The 19,645-nt window shown below is 41.1% G+C and overlaps 1 protein-coding gene across 1 annotated transcript in view; it reads left to right on the forward strand.

Moving 5' to 3' along the window:
• Positions 1–1,310, forward strand: part of SLC17A8 (solute carrier family 17 member 8) — a 33,645-nt gene extending 32,335 nt beyond the window's left edge. Inside the window, exon 12 of the mRNA XM_039914135.1 lies at positions 258–1,310. Within this exon, the coding sequence (XP_039770069.1) occupies positions 258–572 (315 nt within the window). The 3' untranslated portion in view covers positions 573–1,310. The remainder of the gene's footprint in view (positions 1–257) is intronic.
• Positions 1,311–19,645: the final 18,335 nt, after the last annotated feature.

Consider the following 19,645-nt stretch of genomic DNA (forward strand, 5'->3'; position numbering starts at 1 on the left):
GGAGGAATTGTAGGACGATAGCTCCAAAAATGCTGATCTGGCATATATGGTCCAATTTTTTTTTCATGCAAGGTCTGGGCTTCATGTTAGGTGCATCCTATGCAAATTTGGGTCCCCAAACAGACTTCCCTAATGAAAAACACTCTTCAGAAAATCTGTTTCCTTCACACAAACTCCGCTGCAAGAATCCTGACCCAGGAAGGAGAGAGAAGAAACTTTTGAAGCTTAAAATCTAACGATATTTATTTCATTTTTAGACCCGGGAGGAATGGCAGAATGTCTTCCTCATAGCTGCTCTGGTGCACTACAGCGGTGTGATCTTCTATGGAGTTTTTGCTTCTGGAGAGAAACAAGAGTGGGCCGACCCCGAGAATCTTAGCGAAGAAAAGTGTGGTATAATTGATCAAGATGAACTGGCTGAAGAAACGGGACTGAACCACGACAGTATGGCCAGTCCAAAGAAGATGATGTCTTACGGAGCCACTGATCAGAATACTGAGGTTCAGAAAAAGGAACAGAGTGCCCAAAGGGGAGTGACATCAGAAGGAGAAGAGTTGACCTCCTACCAATAGGAAAATGGAAAATTTCCAGATATGTCTTAATACATGAAAATTTTTATTTGGGAAGGGAACTCTGCCTTCTTCCCACTGTAAAATCTGGCAGTAAAACCTGGCAGTATCCATACTTATTGCCTACTTGGACTAATCTTGCCAAATGGTGGAATGCTAAATATGATAGGAATTAGAAAAAGATTATTTCATTAGCCATTTGGTCAGTGAGCGTTTACCTTGCAATGTACAATCGGCACAGTTCCTCTACATTGGTTTAGAGCTAAAGCCTACCCGCTTTGAATCTGGCCATGGTTGGTAATGTTAGATTAGCTGACATTTCTGTCTGCATCCGACTCTTTTGGTCTAGGACAGAGTTTAGGAAATAGTGAGTTTTGGGGAGCTGTGCAAAATATACTAAAATTTACTTAGCGAGCCAAGAATAAAAGAAAAATATTAAAGTATTAAGATAAATTTCTAGTCAGTGGAAGGGTAAATAATGAGTGTAGAAAATGGCTCAGATAATTGTTCTTATTTCACTACTTCAGAATCGCAAGGACCCAAAATGGAGATCGGAATACCCATTCCATTTCACCAGATTGGTAAGAAGATTCAAAATGCTAAGTTGTCACCCCTTAAGTATCCTGGGTGAAATGTCTCTGACAAAATATTCTAGCTTTGTTCTCTTCTACTATCCAGTTGGTTTACTGGTAGTTAAAGAAGAGATAGAAAATATTCAAAATTTCCAACAGTGTTCATTCATTGAACACTTACGATGTGATGAGTGCTGTACTAAGCACTTGGGAAAGTATGGTATAATGGAGTTTGTAGACATGCTCCCTGCCCGCAAAGAACTCATTTTGATTTTGATTTTTAAAAGCTTTAGTCACTAGAATTGCCTCCTTCAGTGAGCACACCTGTAGTTTGCATAAAACACTGCAAATACTCAGAGGTTTATAAAGCAGCATCATTTCATTTATTAAGTATGAACAGTTAAAATGGCAGAGTTAATTTACCTGCAACCTGGGATTTGAATGCTTTGGAGATAGTCACCAGCTAGTAATTTGAATAAGATCCATTCAAAATTGTATGAAACAATATAATTGATATTTCAAAGAGTTTTAAAATAGATTTTGTGTTGACATGAAGATGATTTGAAAACCAATACTTTTCCTATTTTTTTAATGACTTGATTTCTACAAAAGAACATTAGTACAAAAGTAAAACACAGATTTGGGTTCATCACTGTAAAAAAAAATGAACTTTTTTTTCTAGAATTAATCCTAATAAGTTTTTTTTCATTTTATATATTTCTGGTCAGTAAATCATGGTGAATAAGGTGCAGGATACTGCCTTTCGAACATTTTAAGTAAGCACCTGATTGTCTGTAAAATAATATCCTTCATGCCATTAGTATACGCTTGATATTATCAAACTACTTTGAAATCATCTTTTGTGTTTTCTAGGTTCAAAGAAAGCATGCTATGGCATTTGAACTCACTAGTCACCCTAGAAAGTTCCTTGTGACAAATAGCACTGCTTTCCTAATACACAGTCTTAGTAACGTATGGTTTAAATGTTTTGTTTGTGAGGTCCGCAAAATCAGATGAAAGCTCATTTTACCTTATGATATTTTGACCTGTATTAGGAACCTATAATGTTGTCTTTTATTGACTCATTTAAAGCCATGTCCACATGCATAGAGAAATCAAAATGATAAAAAATGTTACTTTATCAAAATTTTCTGTGCCCTGTCATCTATGCTGAGAACTTTAATGTGAAAATCCCCAAATTCTAACTGTAGGTAATGCAGATTAAATGGTTCAATTTTGTAGTGGTGTCTTTTACCTAGGTACAGTATTGGAATTGGTGCCTGCCTTTCTTGAAAAATTAGATAAACAAAAAGTGACTTTACATCAAGTGCCTAATTCAATCCAAAATTCAAGTCTTGATCTCCCTCAGTCTCACAGACCCTCCATATTCATGTTCAGAGTAAGGACAACATCAGTATGATTGCAAAATAGCTCCCTTATAAGGCGTCAAGGTGTGGTAGAGAAAATAATTCTATTTTTTTTAAAGAATATGTAATGCGGTTGTCTAAGTTTTGGGGTGGTTTTTTTTCAGTTTTAAAATTTTGGGATGTGGTGACTTTTCGGTTAAACTTTCACAACTAGGCTTGAAATTGAATATAGATCAAAAATTTCATGGTGCTATGCTTTTTGGGAAATGCAGAAAGTGTTGCTGCTAACATGAGGTTTAGAGTCCTTTTTTTAATGGTATTTGTTAAAGGCTTACTAGGTGGCAGGCACTGTTCTAAGTGCTGGGGGAGATACAAGATAACTATGCTGGTCAAGTTCTGCCCTAGAAAGAGAGTGTCTGTAACTTAGAGGCACTTATCCCAGAAGACACAGGGTGACTGGGAACTATATTACAGAGTTGGCCCAGAACTAAGATTGGATGATAGATTGCAATAGTAATTGTGGTATTTGTTAAGTACTTACTATGTGCCAAGCACTGTTCTCAGTAATGGTGTAGATTTAAGATAATCAGGTCCCACATGGGGCTCAAATGAGGAAACTGAGGCACAGAGATATTAAGTGGCTTGCCCAAGGTCATACAGCAGGTATGTGGCAGAGCCAGGATTAAAACCCAGGTCCGTGCTTTTTTCCACTATGCCACGCTGCTTCCCCTGAGTTAGAAAAAGTGAGGTAGAAATCCCACCTGCAAACTGAGATTTTTAATGGGCAAATTGGAACTAAAGGTCACCGCAGAATTCTACTCTCCAGATGGTACACCGTCCAGCAATCAACAGGAGATAAGAAATAACATGGATTTTTTTTTTTCCCTTCAGGAAACACCGATAGGCGTATTAGTATTTGGATAAATTAGTGGATGAAAAGGTCACCAATTGTATTAAAGGAAAGTTATTTCATAGAGGGAAGGAGAAAGTATTAAGTATTTCATCTCTAAATAATAAACTTAGGTCAAGAAGGAAAACCTCATAGGGTTCCTCCCAGCATCCTGGAGTCAGTGTTGGATTCAAAATACAACCAGCTCTCCTGTAATGCAGGGGTTATGTTCTTGTGAAATCTCCTTATGAAAATGATAATGGTATTGGTTAGCTGCTTTCTATGTGCCAAGCCCCTTCTAGGCACTGGGGTAGATACAAGATAATCAGGATGGACACAGTACCTGTCTCACATGGGGCTCATAGTCTAAGTGGGAGGGAGTATGGGCATTGAATCCCCATTTTACAGATGAGGAAAGTGAAGCACAGAGAAGTTAAATGGCTTGCCCAAAGTCAAACAGCAAGCAAATGGCAGATCCAGATTAGAACTCATGTCTTCTGATTTCCAGGCCTACGCTTTTTCCACTAGACCACACTTCTTCCCTGACATTGCATTGCCCCGTTTTGACACTGCTCGAGAAATTTCTTGAATAATGCAGAATGCCAAGCCCAAACCGGCACATTGTCAGAAAAGCATTCCCTAATTCCTTAATTGTAGTCTAGATACAGGATTAGACCCACAGTCCTGTGACCTCAAGGGCAGGGAGAAGGCACCTAAAGTGTTCATCACTGTAAATTCAAATATCAACAAATTTAGCGAGCAGCTGCCATCCAGAGCAGCCAACCTCCTCCCACTAAGCTGGTCTAGAAAGAGCAGCTTGCTTTCATGGTCTCATGTTGATAACATTCATTCAGTCGTATTTATTGAGTTTTTACTGTGTGCAGAGAGCCGACAGGGAAATCACGCCCAGGCCTGGGAACGGGGCACAGTCATGGGCGGGCCAGGGGCCTTGGGCCCCTCTCCACTTTGAATTATGACCTACTAATCTGGTAGTCAAAGCATCAAATCACCTCTGTTTCTCTTTCTTTAGCATGAAATGCTCAGTGAAAATACAGCAAGAGCATTTTACTGAAACTGAAAAGGGAATCTCAGTCAATCATTAATTCTGTCGTATTTATTGAGCACGTCCTGTGTGCGGAGCACTGTACGCAGCTCTTGGAAGAGTACAATACAATAATAAACAGACATTCCCTGCCCACAAGAAGCTTACAGACTAGAGGTATTTATTGAGCGCTTACTGTGTGCATAGCACTGTACTAAACTCTGGGGAGAATACAATGTAACAGACCCATTCCCTGCCCGCACAAGTTTACAGTCTCGAGGGGGAGACAGACATTTAAATAAAACTACAGATTTGTACATTAGTGCTGTGGGGCTGGGAGGGGGGATGAATAAAGGGGGCAAGTTAAGGTGACACAGAAGGGAGTGGGAGAAGAAGGCCTCTTGGAGGAGGTGCACTTTCAACAAGCCTTTGAAGGTGGGGAGGATCAGTGTCGGATATGGAGAGGGAGGGCGATCCAGGCCAGAGGCAGGATGTGGGCTAGAGATGGGTGGCTAGATAGAGGAGATCGAGATACAGTGAGAATATTGGCATTAGAGGAGCAAAGTATTTGGGCTGGGTTGTAATAGGTTAGTAGCGAGGTGAGGTAGGAGGGGGCATGGTGATGGAGTACTTTAAAGCCGATGGTAAAGAGAAACTCCATAAAGTCCTTGTAAAGTTTCTCTCTAACACAACATGATGAAAGTCATTAAAGAAACCCCCCACAAGGATAATGCTAACGCCAAAACCTTAATCGGACCTTTAATTGAATTTCTTTTAAGGAATTATGAAAAAACCCTTGTCAACTCAATTGAATATGTTCACTTAAAGGGCATTTTTTCATGATGAAAATCTTCTTTAATAAGAGCTTATTCATTTTTGTGCAGCTAATGATAATGACACAGCAAGAGAATCTGTCCTGTGCTTTTACTAATTCACAGCATTTTTCATATCACGTTCTAAGTGTTTATATTATTAGAAGACAGCATGTATTAATATTCTCTTAGATTGCATGGTTCAAAATGATCATTAATGGATTTTTAAAATGATGAAATGCTTTCTTGAATACTTTTACACTGTACCACCTTGAAACATAGTTCAAGGCTCAAAAATTCTTTCACTTGTTTATGACAGCCTTTGCTACTTGTCTTATATATATATTTTTCATGATACTTGTTAAGTGCTTAATACATGCTAGGCACTGTACTAAGTGCTGGGATAGATACAAGCTCATCAGCTCAACAGTCCATGTTTTATGTGGGGTTCAAAGTCTTAATCCCCATTTTACAGATGAGATAGCCGAGGCACAGAATAGTTAAATGACTTGCCCAAGGTCACACAGAAGACATGTGGCCACCCTGCTCCTCCTTCCTTTTTCATTTGGTTGTAAAAAAAAAAAATCAATCGGGTCTTCAAGTTTAAAAACCCATCAGTGTAAGGTGCAGCGCATTAAAAGACAACCATAATTCCGATTATCAAAAGAAAAAGCAGAAATTATGTTTTATGTTCTTTGCTTGCTTAGTGGAAATCTCTATTGCTTAGAAAAAACAGGTGTAATGTTCAAAGAGTCTTGAAATCACTGTATTTGCTTAATTACTCTTAAATTCCAGGAATGTAACGATTATATTTTAAACATGTCTTTATCAGTGACTTTTCATATAGTACAGAGCCTTTTATTGGCTTGCTGTTCAAAGGTATCTGTTGCAATTCATTCTGACAGCCTTGTGGAAAACTTGATGTGGCAGAAAGTGACAAAGGTTTTATTTATTTCATGTTATTATCTGTTGACTTTTAGAAGTCTGAGTAAGTACTCGAGGCAGATTAGGCAACACCTAGTCAATGATTAAACAATGTCTTCTGTGCTGGAGATCGTTCATAATATAGCCATGAAAATAATACAACTTTGAACTAAGGGCCTGTAGATCTTTGGTTTACTGCTTTCCCAAGTGAGTTATTTCGACTATGAGGAATAGGCCAAAATGGGGAAATGACTAATCACCTCAGTTCAAATACCTAAAATCCAAAGTAGACAAATTTGAATCATCAGCATTTCCCAAATCAAAGCTAAAAGTTGGCGACTTCAGTTGTGAAAAGCTAAAAGCACCTCATTAGGGCTTGGGTTTAGATTAAGTTTAGAGTTAGTGTGAATAGTTAGCATCAGAGATAAAACTAAGGTTAGAATTTAGGGTTAGGAATTTAGAATTTGGTTAGAATTGGTGTTTGGGATAGAGGTTTCTTTTTTTAAAAATTGATTTGACAGTCAGTAATTTAATATTGAAAAAGCATGGCCTAGTGGAAAGAGTATAGATCTGGGACTCAAAGGACCTGGGTTTTAATCCCAGCTCTACCAACTGCCTGCTCTTGTGAACTCGGGCAAGTCATTTACTTTCTTTGTGCCTCAGTTTCCTCATATATAAATATGGATTAAGTACTTGTTCTCTCTCTGCTACTTGGACTGTGAGCCCCCTATGGGACAGTGACTGAATCCAACCTGATTAACTTCTGTCTTCTCCAAGAGCTTAGAACAGTGCCTGACATGGAGTAGAGGCTTAGGAAAATATCATTTTTAAAAACTATTTAAAAACAGGTAGGTAATTTGTGGATAATGAACTTTAATCATTTGATTTCCGAGGATTTATTTTGACAGTGGAAAAACGACTGAATCCGACTCTTCTAAATTGTCTTTGAGAGGCAAAAACATTTTCTCTTCTAATCTGATCATTGTTTTCTTTTGTAATTCTTCCTGAGCATGTAGGCAAGTGAATTTTTTCAATGATTATCCATACGTGGTTTTTAAACTCCAAGGCCTTTGCAAACCACCATCACTCTGGTATCAGGTATGGCTGACCACCAATTAGGTCTATATAAGACCAACATGGTCTCTTCAACAAATGATCCTGAAAGATCCTGATTGTCCCCAGGCTATGTCTTAAGATACATCACTGTATAATTTAATCTATATACTTTTGTGATTGTTGTAAATTTTCACGGTCTGGATTGTTTCTTTACTACCGAATGATCATTTATTTCAAAGTCACAGTAACCTAATCTCAAAGGCCAAAGTGAAATAAGGGTGAGACAATTACCAGAGATCTCCAAATTTAAAGATCCTTCTTCTGGCTGAATCACTGAATTGTCTGAAAAATGGTCAAAATTTTCTGCTTCAAGTTGGTCATATAGGCCTGAGTTATTACTGCTCTGGAATCCATAGGGAAATGAAGATAATCTCTTGTGTAATCATTTGTGTATGCTTTTATTTTTTTGAAAGCTCTCACATCCACTGTTACTTTATTCCCACAACATGCCCCTGACTGAGATCTTGAGGGTTATCATGACTTGCCTGAGGGCTCATTGCCAGTCAGTGATCGAGCTGTTACTAGAACTCAAGTCTCTTGACTCCCAACCTCAAACTTGCCCCATAGGTTTATACTGTCCCCAGTAATAAAAAAAACCAACATTTTTTCATAATATCATGTCATTTTAGTCTATGGGGTTCTTGAACAATTTTTTATAAACTTGAAACCCTTGGAGAAACTATAAACTCTGGTCATGATAAGAATTTTATTTTTCAATAAGAAAATCCAAATTTTTTGTACATTTGTACATTATTTATGTTGAGTCCAATTATTTATTCATTAATGTGACAACTAAAATTGAGAAAAAATGTAAATTCAAGAGAAATTGTTTTCTAATCTCGATTTCTGTTTTCCAGTTTTATAATGATCACAGTGGCTGATGAATTTCTTATTTTTTATTGGGGAACTTTAAAAGCCAATAAGGGTAAAAATGTCAAAAAGAGTATGTTAATTATTCTAATACCAGTTCAGTTGCCCCTATAGAGATATGCGTGACTAGAAACAATTGGGTATTATTGCAGATAAGCTATAATCAATTTTCTTCAACAAATCCCAAAAGACCCAGTATGGAAAAAATGTTCACTTAAACTTTGGTTTCATTCATTCATTCAATAGTATTTATGAAGCACTTGCTGTGTGCAGAGCACTGTACCAAGTGCTTGGGAAAGTACGAAACAGCTATAAAGAGGGATAATCCCTGTCCACAACAAGTTCACGGTCTGGAGGATGTGACACTTCCAGGAAAATCTTGAATTATGATTTTTGTTTCAATTTCCAGGTAATGGATCAAGGTCTAGATCCTTCAAAAGAAAGATCACAATCTTTAAACTCTGACCTTTATGCATTAGTACATATTGCAATCTTTATCTAGTGTGTTGTTGCACAGAACTGCTTTCTCATCAGGGGTCATTGTGTAATTCCAATACTACATTGTGGGTTATTCTTGCCACTAAACTGACGTCTTTAAACTTAAAATTTAAATTTAATTTAAATTGGGGAAGCAGCAGAGCCTAGAGGAAAGAGCATGAGTTTAGGAGTTAGAAGACCTGGGCTCTAATCCTGGCTCTGCCACTTCTCAGCTGTGTTACCTTGGGCAAGTTATTGACCCTTGTACCTCTAAGGATCCTTGGAGGAACGGTGAGATGGTTGACCTACTTGACATAGATCTCATTATTTATGTATGTACCATGGAGCCTTAACTCTTCTCCTTTTCATCCATAGCTTTCCCCTTCTACAGTCCTAACTTTCACTCCAGCATCTTATAACATTGAATTTGCAGTAGTTTTTTGAACCAACTGATATTTTCAATCTATCTGGCTTTATCACCTGCTCTCTGAGTGAATGTTTCCTTCTGTTTTGCTTTAAACCCACCACCTTTAAGCGTCAATGGGTGCTTCCTCTTCCTGATGTTATAGGATCCAGGGAAACATTTCGTAAACTTCAAATGTGTAGTGTGATTGATTAGATCTAAAACCCCATAGTGAAGAGAATCACATTTAATTATGTCCTTAAATTATTTCCCCAAGCTTTTATAAATTACACGTGTCTTCTCTCTCTGATTAAAGTAAAGGGTCTAATTTTATTCAGTCTCTAATAATGAGTCTGAAGAGCAGTTCAGAGTTGGCTGAAAGCAATTTTGTAATCATGCAGATTTTTTTTTCCAATTCAACGTGCTGTATTTGTACTTTATTTCCAAACTGGCTACAAGTCTCCTTCACTTAAATAAACCTTCTTGCCATTCCAGCATACGCCTCCCTCCAGTACTGCTGCCCCATTGCATTTGACTGTCCACCTACTAAGTCTTATCTCTTGCTTTCTTCAATACAGTGCTCAAAGTTCACTTCCTCCACGAAGAACTCCTCTAGACTAAACCCCACCTGGCTCCAGGCAGTCCAATCACTTTGGTAACCTCCCTCCCCGCCTTTTCTTTACCTATGTTCCCTGCCCTAGCTAAGTTTAGAATTTATTTAAATTGCTTTACAATTAGAAAAATCTCACTGTACTCTCCCAAATGCTTATAGTACAGTGCTCAATAAGTTCCAGTGATTGATTTGGTTGGACTTAAGTATATATGTATGTTTTCAACTGGTTTATTCATGAATGTTTATACAAAATTAGTGTATCTGTCTGGCATTTCCAATTATACATTTTCCAAAACAAAGACTTCTATATTCCCGAGAATACTCTTCATCATCAATTAATTTTTAGTGGCTTACTCAATATGAAAGGACATACATCAGGGAGACCCAAAATTGAGTTCTGTGTTTCAATATAAAGGTTGCAAAGTATAACAAAATGTTGAGCTCTTTCTATGTAAGGTAAAAGTATGGTTTCTATGACCATATTCTCTATTCTAAAAATGAATTCCTACATCAATCCATATTGAGCATTCTACAGCATCTTTTAATACCTGAGAAATCTTAAGTTTTCAGTCATAGAGACTGAAGAGTTGGGTCACGACTGTGGAACAGTTTAGAAGCAGTCCATATTTCCCTATATTCTTTTGGAATCCAATTTAGCTCTGATAATTGGGCTGTACTTTTAAGTGTGGGAGAGAATCTTGCTATTTACTTAACCCTAATCCCAGGACTTCCATGATGATGTGTAGCTTGGCTCCCTCTCAAACAGTTGGCACAATCACTGCTGGGATATTCGCCTCTATGATGGTCTGATGGAGTAAACCTTATCTTCCTTTACCTACTGAGTAACTGATCACATGCTTAGAAGGCCGTGGACTAAAACCCGGTTAAACCGGCTCTTTACCGGAACATCCGTGGCATGAAAATTTAGGAGTGGGAGTAGGGAAGGGTGCTTGGGTACTGGAAGCGTCTCTCTACTTCTGGCTGCCGTTCTCTCATACCACTCATCACAGCCTCCAGCGCCGATTGGAGCCTGTTAGGAACAGAGCTACCTCCTCCGACCATATGACTCAACATTCTGGAGGGTGGGGATGAAACTGGGTGCAGGGATTTTAGGAAGGTGGGCCCTGGACGGGTATAGTCTTCAGTGAGCTAACAGACCAGAAAGACACCAGTGGGTCTCTAACGCCCTGAGTCAGAGATCTGAGATGAGCAAGCCTGGGAATCCAACTCAAAAAAATGGTGGGGACTCAGTAGCTATGAAACTGGCACATTTCACCCCAGCTCGATGGCTTAGGGCCGAGGAGGGGTCCTAGATGAGATCTCGAGGCCACTGGAAAAGTTGATGTTTCTGATATCTTGGCAGTTAAATTGTTTATTCAGGCAACTGTGGCATAAAGTAGGAAGGGCACTTACCAGGGAAGGTTACATGGGTGAGGTCATAATGAAATGTGCATAATGTGATGACAGCACATATGGGATTATGTGGAAGGATGCCTATTTTTCAGGATCCTAGAGCATTTCTCTAGGAGGACCACTGAATATGCCCCCCACCCCTTTCTTGTTCTCCCACATCCATATGAGCTCCACTACCATGTCTAAGCCATGGATTTGGGCTGCAGAAGCTACTGTGGAGAAAGAGCTTATTATGGGCAAGAAATATGTCCATTGTTATATTGTCCTCTCCCAGGTGCTTAGTACGGTACTTTGCGCACACAGTAAGTGTACAAAAAATACGAATGAATGAATGACTCTGGGCTGAAAATTTTAGAAAAGGACATAAAGGCACGAGGAATGTACTTATATTGGACAGTCAGACCAAATGAAAACCAGATGGCCAACCTAGTGACTGAACGGTGTCAGTACTATAGACTGATTTAAGGATAAGAAAAGTGTGTCCTTAGCTCTTCCTCTCAATTCTTAAGACCCAGGACCCCTGTCCAAAAAAATTCTATATGGCACTGGGAGAACTAGGGAAGTTCCACAGGGAGTAGATGCTTGAGCAAATTGACACTGTTCCTTAATAATTGACTTGTATATACTGTTGGATAGCCTTAAATCCTTTTGCACCCCAGATTTTCATTGTATCCATTCAAGAGTATAACTAAATAGGAACTCAATGCATCCCGCAACACAGGACTTAAATAGAACTAGTCAACAGTATTTATTGAAAAACTCCTCACTATTGACTTCAAATATCTCCATCACCTTGCCCCCTCCTACCTCACCTCCTTTCTCTCCTTCAACAGCCCAGCGTGCACACTCCGCTCCTCTGCCGCTCACCTCCTCCAGGAGGCCTTCCCAGACTGAGCCCCCCTTTTCCTCTGCTCCTCTTCTCCTCCCCATTGCCCCGACTCCCTCACTTTGCCCTATCCCCTTCCCCTCCCCACAGCCCTTGTGTATATCTTCCTGCAGAAACGATCTGGGCATGTCACTCCCCTTCTTAAACAACTCCAGTGGTTGCCTATCGACCTCCGCTCCAAACAAAAACTCCTCACTCTAGGCTTCAAGGCTCTCCATCACCTCGCCCCTTCCTACCTCTCCTCCCTTCTCTCTTTCTACCGCCCACCCCGCACGCTCCGCTCCTCTGCCGCCCACCTCCTCGCCGTCCCTCGGTCTCGCCCATCCCGCCGTCGACCCCTGGGTCACGTCCTCCCGCGGTCCCGGAACGCCCTCCCTCCTCACCTCCGCCAAACTGATTCTCTTTCCCTCTTCAAAACCTTACTTAAAAATCACCTCCTCCAAGAGGCGTTCCCAGACTGAGCTCCTCTTCCCCCTCTACTCCCTCTGCCATCCCCCCTTTACCTCTCCGCAGCTAAAACCTCATTTCCCCCTTTTCCCTCTGCTCCTCCACCTCTCCCTTCCCATCCCCACAGCACTGTACTCGTCCGCTCGACTGTATATATTTTCGTTACCCTATTTATTTTGTTAATAAATTGTACATCGCCTCGATTCTATTTAGTTGCCATCGGTTTTTACGAGATGTTCTTCCCCTTGACGCTGTTTATTGCCATTGTTCTTGTCTGTCCGTCTCCCCCGATTAGACCGTAAGCCCGTCAAACGGCAGGGACTGTCTCTATCTGTTGCCGACTTGTTCATCCCAAGCGCTTAGTACAGTGCTCTGCACATAGTAAGCGCTCAATAAATACTATTGAATGTATATTTGTACATATTTATTACTCTATTAATGATGTGTATGTATCTATAATTCTATGTATTTCGATGGTATTGATGCCTGTTTACTTGTTTTGTTTTGTTGTCTGTCTCCCCCTTCTAGATTGTAAGCCAGTTGTTGGGTAGGGATTGTCTCTATCTGTTGCCGATTTGTACTTTCCAAGCACTTAGTACAGTGCTCTGCACACAGTAAGCGCTCAATAAATACTGTTGAATGAATGAATGAATATTGAGCACTTATTCTGTGCAGAACACTGTAGGCACTTGGGAGAGTGCTGTAGAATAAAGAAACAAGACCTCTCCCCTCAAGGAGCTTACAATATAGTGGTGGGAAACAAATTAGATAAATAATGGGTAGGGGAAACAATCAAAAATAACAAAATATACAAAAGTGTTGTGTGGTTGGGTGAGTACCTGAGTACTCAGAGAGTAAAGACAAGTGCTTTAATAATGATTCATTTGTTAAACTCTTCAATCAATCACTGGTATTTATTGAACACTTACTATATGAAGAGCCCTGTACTAAGCACTTAGGAAAGCACAGTACAATAGAACTAGCAAACACATTCCCAGCCTATAATGAGTTTATAGTCTAGAGGACACATTTATTATGTGTCAAGCACTGTACTAAACCCTGGGGTAGATAGATACAAGACAAGCTTGACACAGTCCCTATCCCTCTGAGCTCCAGCACGCAGTCTAAGGGAGAGGGAGAACAGGTATTTAATCCCCATTTTACAGATGAGGAAGCTCAGGCACAGAGAGGCTAAGTGACTTGTCCAAAGTCACAGAGCAAGCCAGCAGCAGAGGCAAGATTAAAACCCATTTCCTCTGACACCCAAGCCCATGTCCTTTCTATTGTCATGCTGCTTCTCTAGGCTATGCCAATTCTAGGCCATGATGAAATAGGTTCAGGAGATGTGAGATTAGTCAGGGAAGGCTTCTTGGAGGAGGTGTAATAGGGATTAGAAGATAGAGTGAGTCATGGTCTGCCAGATGTGAAGGGAAGAGAGTTCCAGTAAGAAAAAACAGATAGATACATTTCCTTTTGGAAATACTACTAACCATTAATAGACTGTCCTTCGGGGAAGGATTTGGCTGAAATTCAAGGTTATCCCACAGTACTCTTTCAAAGAGAACAACTAGTGAAACTCAAATGGAAAGTAGGTTCCTGCCTTTCCCAATAGCTTGTAAGCTCCTCAGAAGCAGGAATTGTACCTCTCGACTATATTGCACTCTCCCAAACACTTAGTAGAGAGCTCTACACAGAGAAAATGTTCAATAAATGGCATTGATTGATTGAGAAACAGAAAAAAGTAAGTCGAAGAGCTGCAATTCTGTTAACAGCCATTGTCACCTAAGAACTACTTTCTGTCTATTTTAGTCCTCTTAACTGAGGATGCACTGAGGGTGTCCATGTGTCGGGTTTTCCTGCTCACTCTCTTCTCCCCTGATGTCAGAATACATGTTCTCAAATCTGCCCTCTCCTCCTATTTTGAATTCCTTGCCCTCTCCTTTCCATTGTTCTTGCGCTAGAAACCCCATGCCCTGGGTTGCCCCCCACAATCCACAGTCACAGCTGGGGAGAATCCTGGCATCAGCCCCACTTCTGCCATTACAAGTTCACTCAGTTCTGTTCTCCCATAGGTCTGTGAGCCCGTCATTGGGCAGGGATTGTCTCTATCTGTTGCTGGATTGTACATTCCAAGTGCTTAGTACAGTGCTCCGCACATAGTAAGCGCTCAGTAAATACTATTGAATGAATGAATGAATGAATCTGCTCGACATTCCACCAGTGGTGGATCTAGGATTAGAATGCAGGTCTTCTGACTCCCAGGTCCATGGTTTTTCCATTAGGTCACACTGCTTCTCCTCTCATCTGTCTCTTCAGATTTTCAGATGAGAACACAGCCTGGGAATCCATCTAACAGGTTCTGCCGTGGGGGGAGGATGGGGTTCCACCATGGACAAGGGAGCGATGGGAGGGGTATGGGGTTTCATCTGGTGGCACTGGAGGGGGGCTTGGCTAAACAACGGCTGTTAACCTTAGTAGTGGTAGGTCATGCAGCTGTGGACCACCTTGTGAGGGGTTTGCATAGACCCCCCCCACCTTACCCTGAAAGCCTGGGCATTAATCCAGCTCTGCTGGTGGGAGAGGGAGTGGTGGTGGCGGGTGTGTGGGGCGGTGAGGGGAACAGACGGTGTGGTGTGTGTGTTTGTGTGTGTGTCTGAGTGAGTTCTCTGTGTGACTTCAATTTCCTGAGAAGAATCAAAAAGCTGAATGAGGAGAGGAGTTGGGAGTCCCCAGATGGAATGGGGATGAGGTGAACCCATTTGGATTAGGAAGGAACTAAGGAGAGAAGGAAGGGTGAGGAACCAGCAGGACAGTTGGGAAGGATCCAAGAGGAGTTGGTGAGGTCAATCCAGAAAAAAAGGAATGGGGAAGAGTGTCAGAGGAGAGGAATGGGGAGGCCCAGGAGAAGCTGGGTGATGGTGAACAGGATGAGTGGATGGTGGGAGGGTGAGGATCAGGGAGAGGCAGTCCCTTGAAGAAGGAAATGTGGGGGATCCCAGAAGAGAGAAAAAAAGAAAGCAGTCTGAGTCAAGACCCCTTTTTATTTCTGCTAGCCTTATATCATAATCCATTAATTAAAATTAAGGTCTTTTGTAGGGGTCTGATCCCAAGGAGTCAGAAAGTTGCAAGAAATAAAATAATTCTCTACAATGTTTTCTCCAAAAGCGATTTGCCTTTTTTTTGCTTCGTTTTGTAAATTTCATTTTGCATAAAATATATCCTTTGATGGATTGTTTTAAAATTACAATCCAAGTCTCCACTTAATTTTCATTTGTCTGGAACAAAAAAATATGCATTAATCAGAACTAAAAGGCCAGGTTTTCTTACAATAAAGCAGGATTTTAAGAATGCGGTGCAAAAATAAACCTTTGACTTTCCTCCTCTTAAGATGGATAAGGATGCAATTTGCAGTGCTCTTAGCATGACTTCCTAAGAACAAAATGGATCTGAAATCCTGTGGCTTTTGATATTCCATCTCTAGCTCCCAAGCTGTGAAGAAAGAAAACAAAAAAGCCTAGTACCGACAAGAGCTCAAAATAGTCATTTTGTAAGCTGGTCTTAATTTGGATCATCCATGGATCCTGCAGGCTCTGCTGTGAAAATAAAAGATTTAAATAATAGAAAAGTAGGCTAGGGTAGGAAGATAGAAAGGTAGGATAGGGTAGGGTATGGAGGTTGCTCCGTCAGGCATGTAAAATGTCACTTGCTCAGGACTATTTCCTGAGAGAGAAGCAGCATGGACTAGTGATAAGAGCTCAGGCTTGGAAGTCAGAGGACATGGGTTCTAATCGCAGCTCTGCCACTTGTCTGCTGTGTGACCTTGGGCAAGTCACAACTTCTCTGTGCTTCAGTTACCTCATCTGTGAAAGTGGGGATAAAGACTGTGACCCCCATGTGGGACAGGGACTGTGTCCAAACTGATTACTTCGTATATAGTCCAGTGCTTGGCACATAGTAAGCACTTAACAAATACCATAATTGTTGTTAATTATTATTATTGATAGACCCTCCTAGAAGTTCTCTGTAACGACAAGGTGGAGAAGTAGGATCTGGAAGGCAGTGGGGCCAATAATGCTGATGCCGCAACAATCCACTGCTCCTTTCTCCTTCCCTTTCTCCCTCCTCTTCCTCTGCTTCCTTATCCCTTCACTACACCATCCACTCTGCCCATGAAGGAGGGCACTGCAATACCAGGGGTTTCATAGGTTCAAGAGAAGGTGGAGAGACAGCCGAGCTTGGCCTGAGAGCTCCCTTGGAATCTCTTACCCAGGGCTCACTGGGAGCCAGAGAGTATGTGTTTGCCACTGGAAATGAACTGGATCCAGCACAGGTTATCATGCTTTCATAGGTTCAACGGACACAGCTCCCAAATAGATCTTTGGGTGCTGTCCTGTTGGCTCTGTGAGACGGAACATCACTAGAATGATGTATGATCAGGAGGAAATTGCTTTGCGGGGATGCCGATCTTTTTAGGGGTCAAGTGGTCCACTGCCCCACAGCCGGCCCACCCCGCCCTTCTCAGCAGGATGGGGGCCAGACGGAACCTGGAGCCGTAACAGTGCCCCGGCCCCGGACGGGCTCTCTACCGACCCCAGCTTCCGCGGGGAATTTCAGTGCTCAGACCCCGCCAGCAACAGACTCAAGAAACGAGCAAGTTCCTTGCTGAGCTCTTAATGTGGTCCTTGGATATCCTCTCAGTCCTGGATGTGTCTATAGGTCCACTTTCCTGACCCATCTGGGTGTATATTTCCCTACTCTGGCCCCACATCTGGGCACACACCTCCCAGGCTCCATGCAAATCTGTCTTATTTATTCTCCACAGCCAAGTTTCCCCCCGAAGAGCTTCACCCTAAGGTCACCCCCACCCTCAACTTGGAAAGTTGAGACCCGTGACACTGTCTTCATTGGCGTCTTTCACCCACAGAACTCTCTACACAAAGACACACTCCCACATGGGGCTACAGAATCTGCCACATAATGTCCTCTTAACTCTAATAGGACATTAACCTATTAGTCTATTAACTCCACTAGGCAGCTGGAGAGATTAACCTTAGTAGTCCTCAGTTACCATTCTTTGAGCTCAACTGGGAGGCAAGAGGGGCAGAAGAGATGTCTGAGGGTCCTGGGAAAGCCAAGAAATGTGGCGATTCAGGTAGGAGGTGTTGTGTGGTTGAAGAGGAAGACAGATTTACCTGGGGTGCAGCAACCAATAGTAGAGCTCTCTGCCCGACAGCGGCAGAACAACCGAGTCGAGGAAGCAGAGGCAAGAGAAACCCAAGGCCCAGCTGCAAACCAAACAGAGCATTTGCTAGCGTGAAAACCGCATCAGCCTTTCACACACATGGACAGTGAGCTAGGGCCAGGGCTTCATCTTTGAATCCAAACAACAGTTCCGTATTTATTACGGCAATGGGTTTTTGAAATCACACTGTACAGTTCTTTTGTTCTGAGCGCTTCTATTTGTGTCTGGCCTGAGAGTTGGTGATCCACCCCCTGCTTGTTTAGAGAAGGGCTCCTCTTCTGTTGTAGAGGGTCTGTTTGATTGCTTCTAATTCTTTCCTTCATCAGATTTTCATTTGCAATTCCGAATAAAGATGAGCACCTGGCCTGGCTTATAATTTGGGATTCCACATGTCGTTGCCTTGGATAACATTCTCTTCCTCCACTCAGTAAATCAACTGATACGAGCTTTGTTATCCCAGTAGGGTTTTGTGGGGCCAATATCTATTACTGCAGGAAGAAAAGCAATGTTTTAATTAACTAGCAATCAGTGAATTAAGGTCCCACTTTCCTATTTTTTTTTTACAATTAGCTGTAGATTGAACCAAAGGGAGTTAATAATGCAAAGGTACAGTACTTGAATAGAACATTTAAAAGCGTATAATTGATGCATGAATTTCTGGGCAATGAAAATGACCTCTGAAATGAGAGAAATTAGAAGTCTTTTTGACTTCCAAAGAAAAATGAAACAAAGGATAAGAGAACTGTATGATTACAATGAAACTGTTTACAAAGAAATGAGGCCATTACCTGTTATAATAAACCCTCAACCTCAAACTCAAAGCATTTCTGACCAGGAAGACATACCATTCATAAAAAATGCAAATATAAGAGTAACTGTTGTCTATTTCATCCCTATTCTTAGCAGTGTTACCTAGTGGAAAACACACAGACTTGGGAGTCAGGGGACTTGGGTTCTAATTATGACACTGCCACGTGCCTGCTGTGTGACCTTGGGAAAATCACCCAACATCTCCGTGCTCAGATTCATTATCTGTAAAAGGGGGATTAAATACTGGTCTTCCTCCTATTTATCGTGTAAGCCTCAGATGGGAGAGGGACTATGTCTGACCTGATTAATTCATATTTTACCGCAGCACCTAGTACCGACTTGGCCCACAGTAAATGCTTAACAAATATCGCTATTATTATAATTATTAACAATAATTTTGACATCTTGAAGTATTTTCCTTTGCCTAGAGGCCAGATGAATCAGGGTCTCTAGACTATTCATTTTCAAAATTGATCATCGTAGAATTGTTTGTTTTCATCTCTGCAGGGTCACTATATCCTATTTTGCTCCAAATGCAAGTTTGATACTGGGTTGTGGATTAATATTTAACCTAAAAATGACAAAGATTTGGGGATCACAAAAGAAGGCTAAATTCATGATGTATGGCCTATCTACCCACCACTTCTTCTGTCCATTCTTCATTGCTTTCAATGAATCATTTGCGTCAAAGTAAAGGTCTTTTCAGTGAATGTTAGAATATTGCCAACTCTATAAATGAAATCTAAAAATATAAATGTTAATTACCACCCACTCTACTTGCCCCGACTTTATTGAAAAGATAATGTCTTACTGTAATCACATTCACTTGTCAGAGGCAAGGAGCTTGAAAAGACATTAAGGGTCCACTACCCCCTGCCCTCAAGCAAACTTCTCCCCTATAACTAAACCAGCCAGGAGCAGTACTTCTGTATGCTTCTAGAAAAGACTTCCAGGGCAGGGGATTTCAAGCATCTCAGGTAGCCTGTTCTGGTTTCTGTGTTTAACAACTGTATTGTCAGAAAGTTCTTTTTCACAGCCAAGGTCTCTCCCTCCTATTCTACTTACTGATAATTATAGTACTTATTAAGCCCTTACTAGGTGTCAGGCACTGGGCTAAGTACTGGAATAAGTATTAGATCATCAAATTGGTCAATTCTCCACATGGAACTTACAATCAGATGCAGGGAGTGCAG

The sequence above is a fragment of the Ornithorhynchus anatinus genome, chromosome 14 (genome assembly GCF_004115215.2).
Source record: "Ornithorhynchus anatinus isolate Pmale09 chromosome 14, mOrnAna1.pri.v4, whole genome shotgun sequence".
Taxonomy (NCBI): domain Eukaryota; kingdom Metazoa; phylum Chordata; class Mammalia; order Monotremata; family Ornithorhynchidae; genus Ornithorhynchus; species Ornithorhynchus anatinus.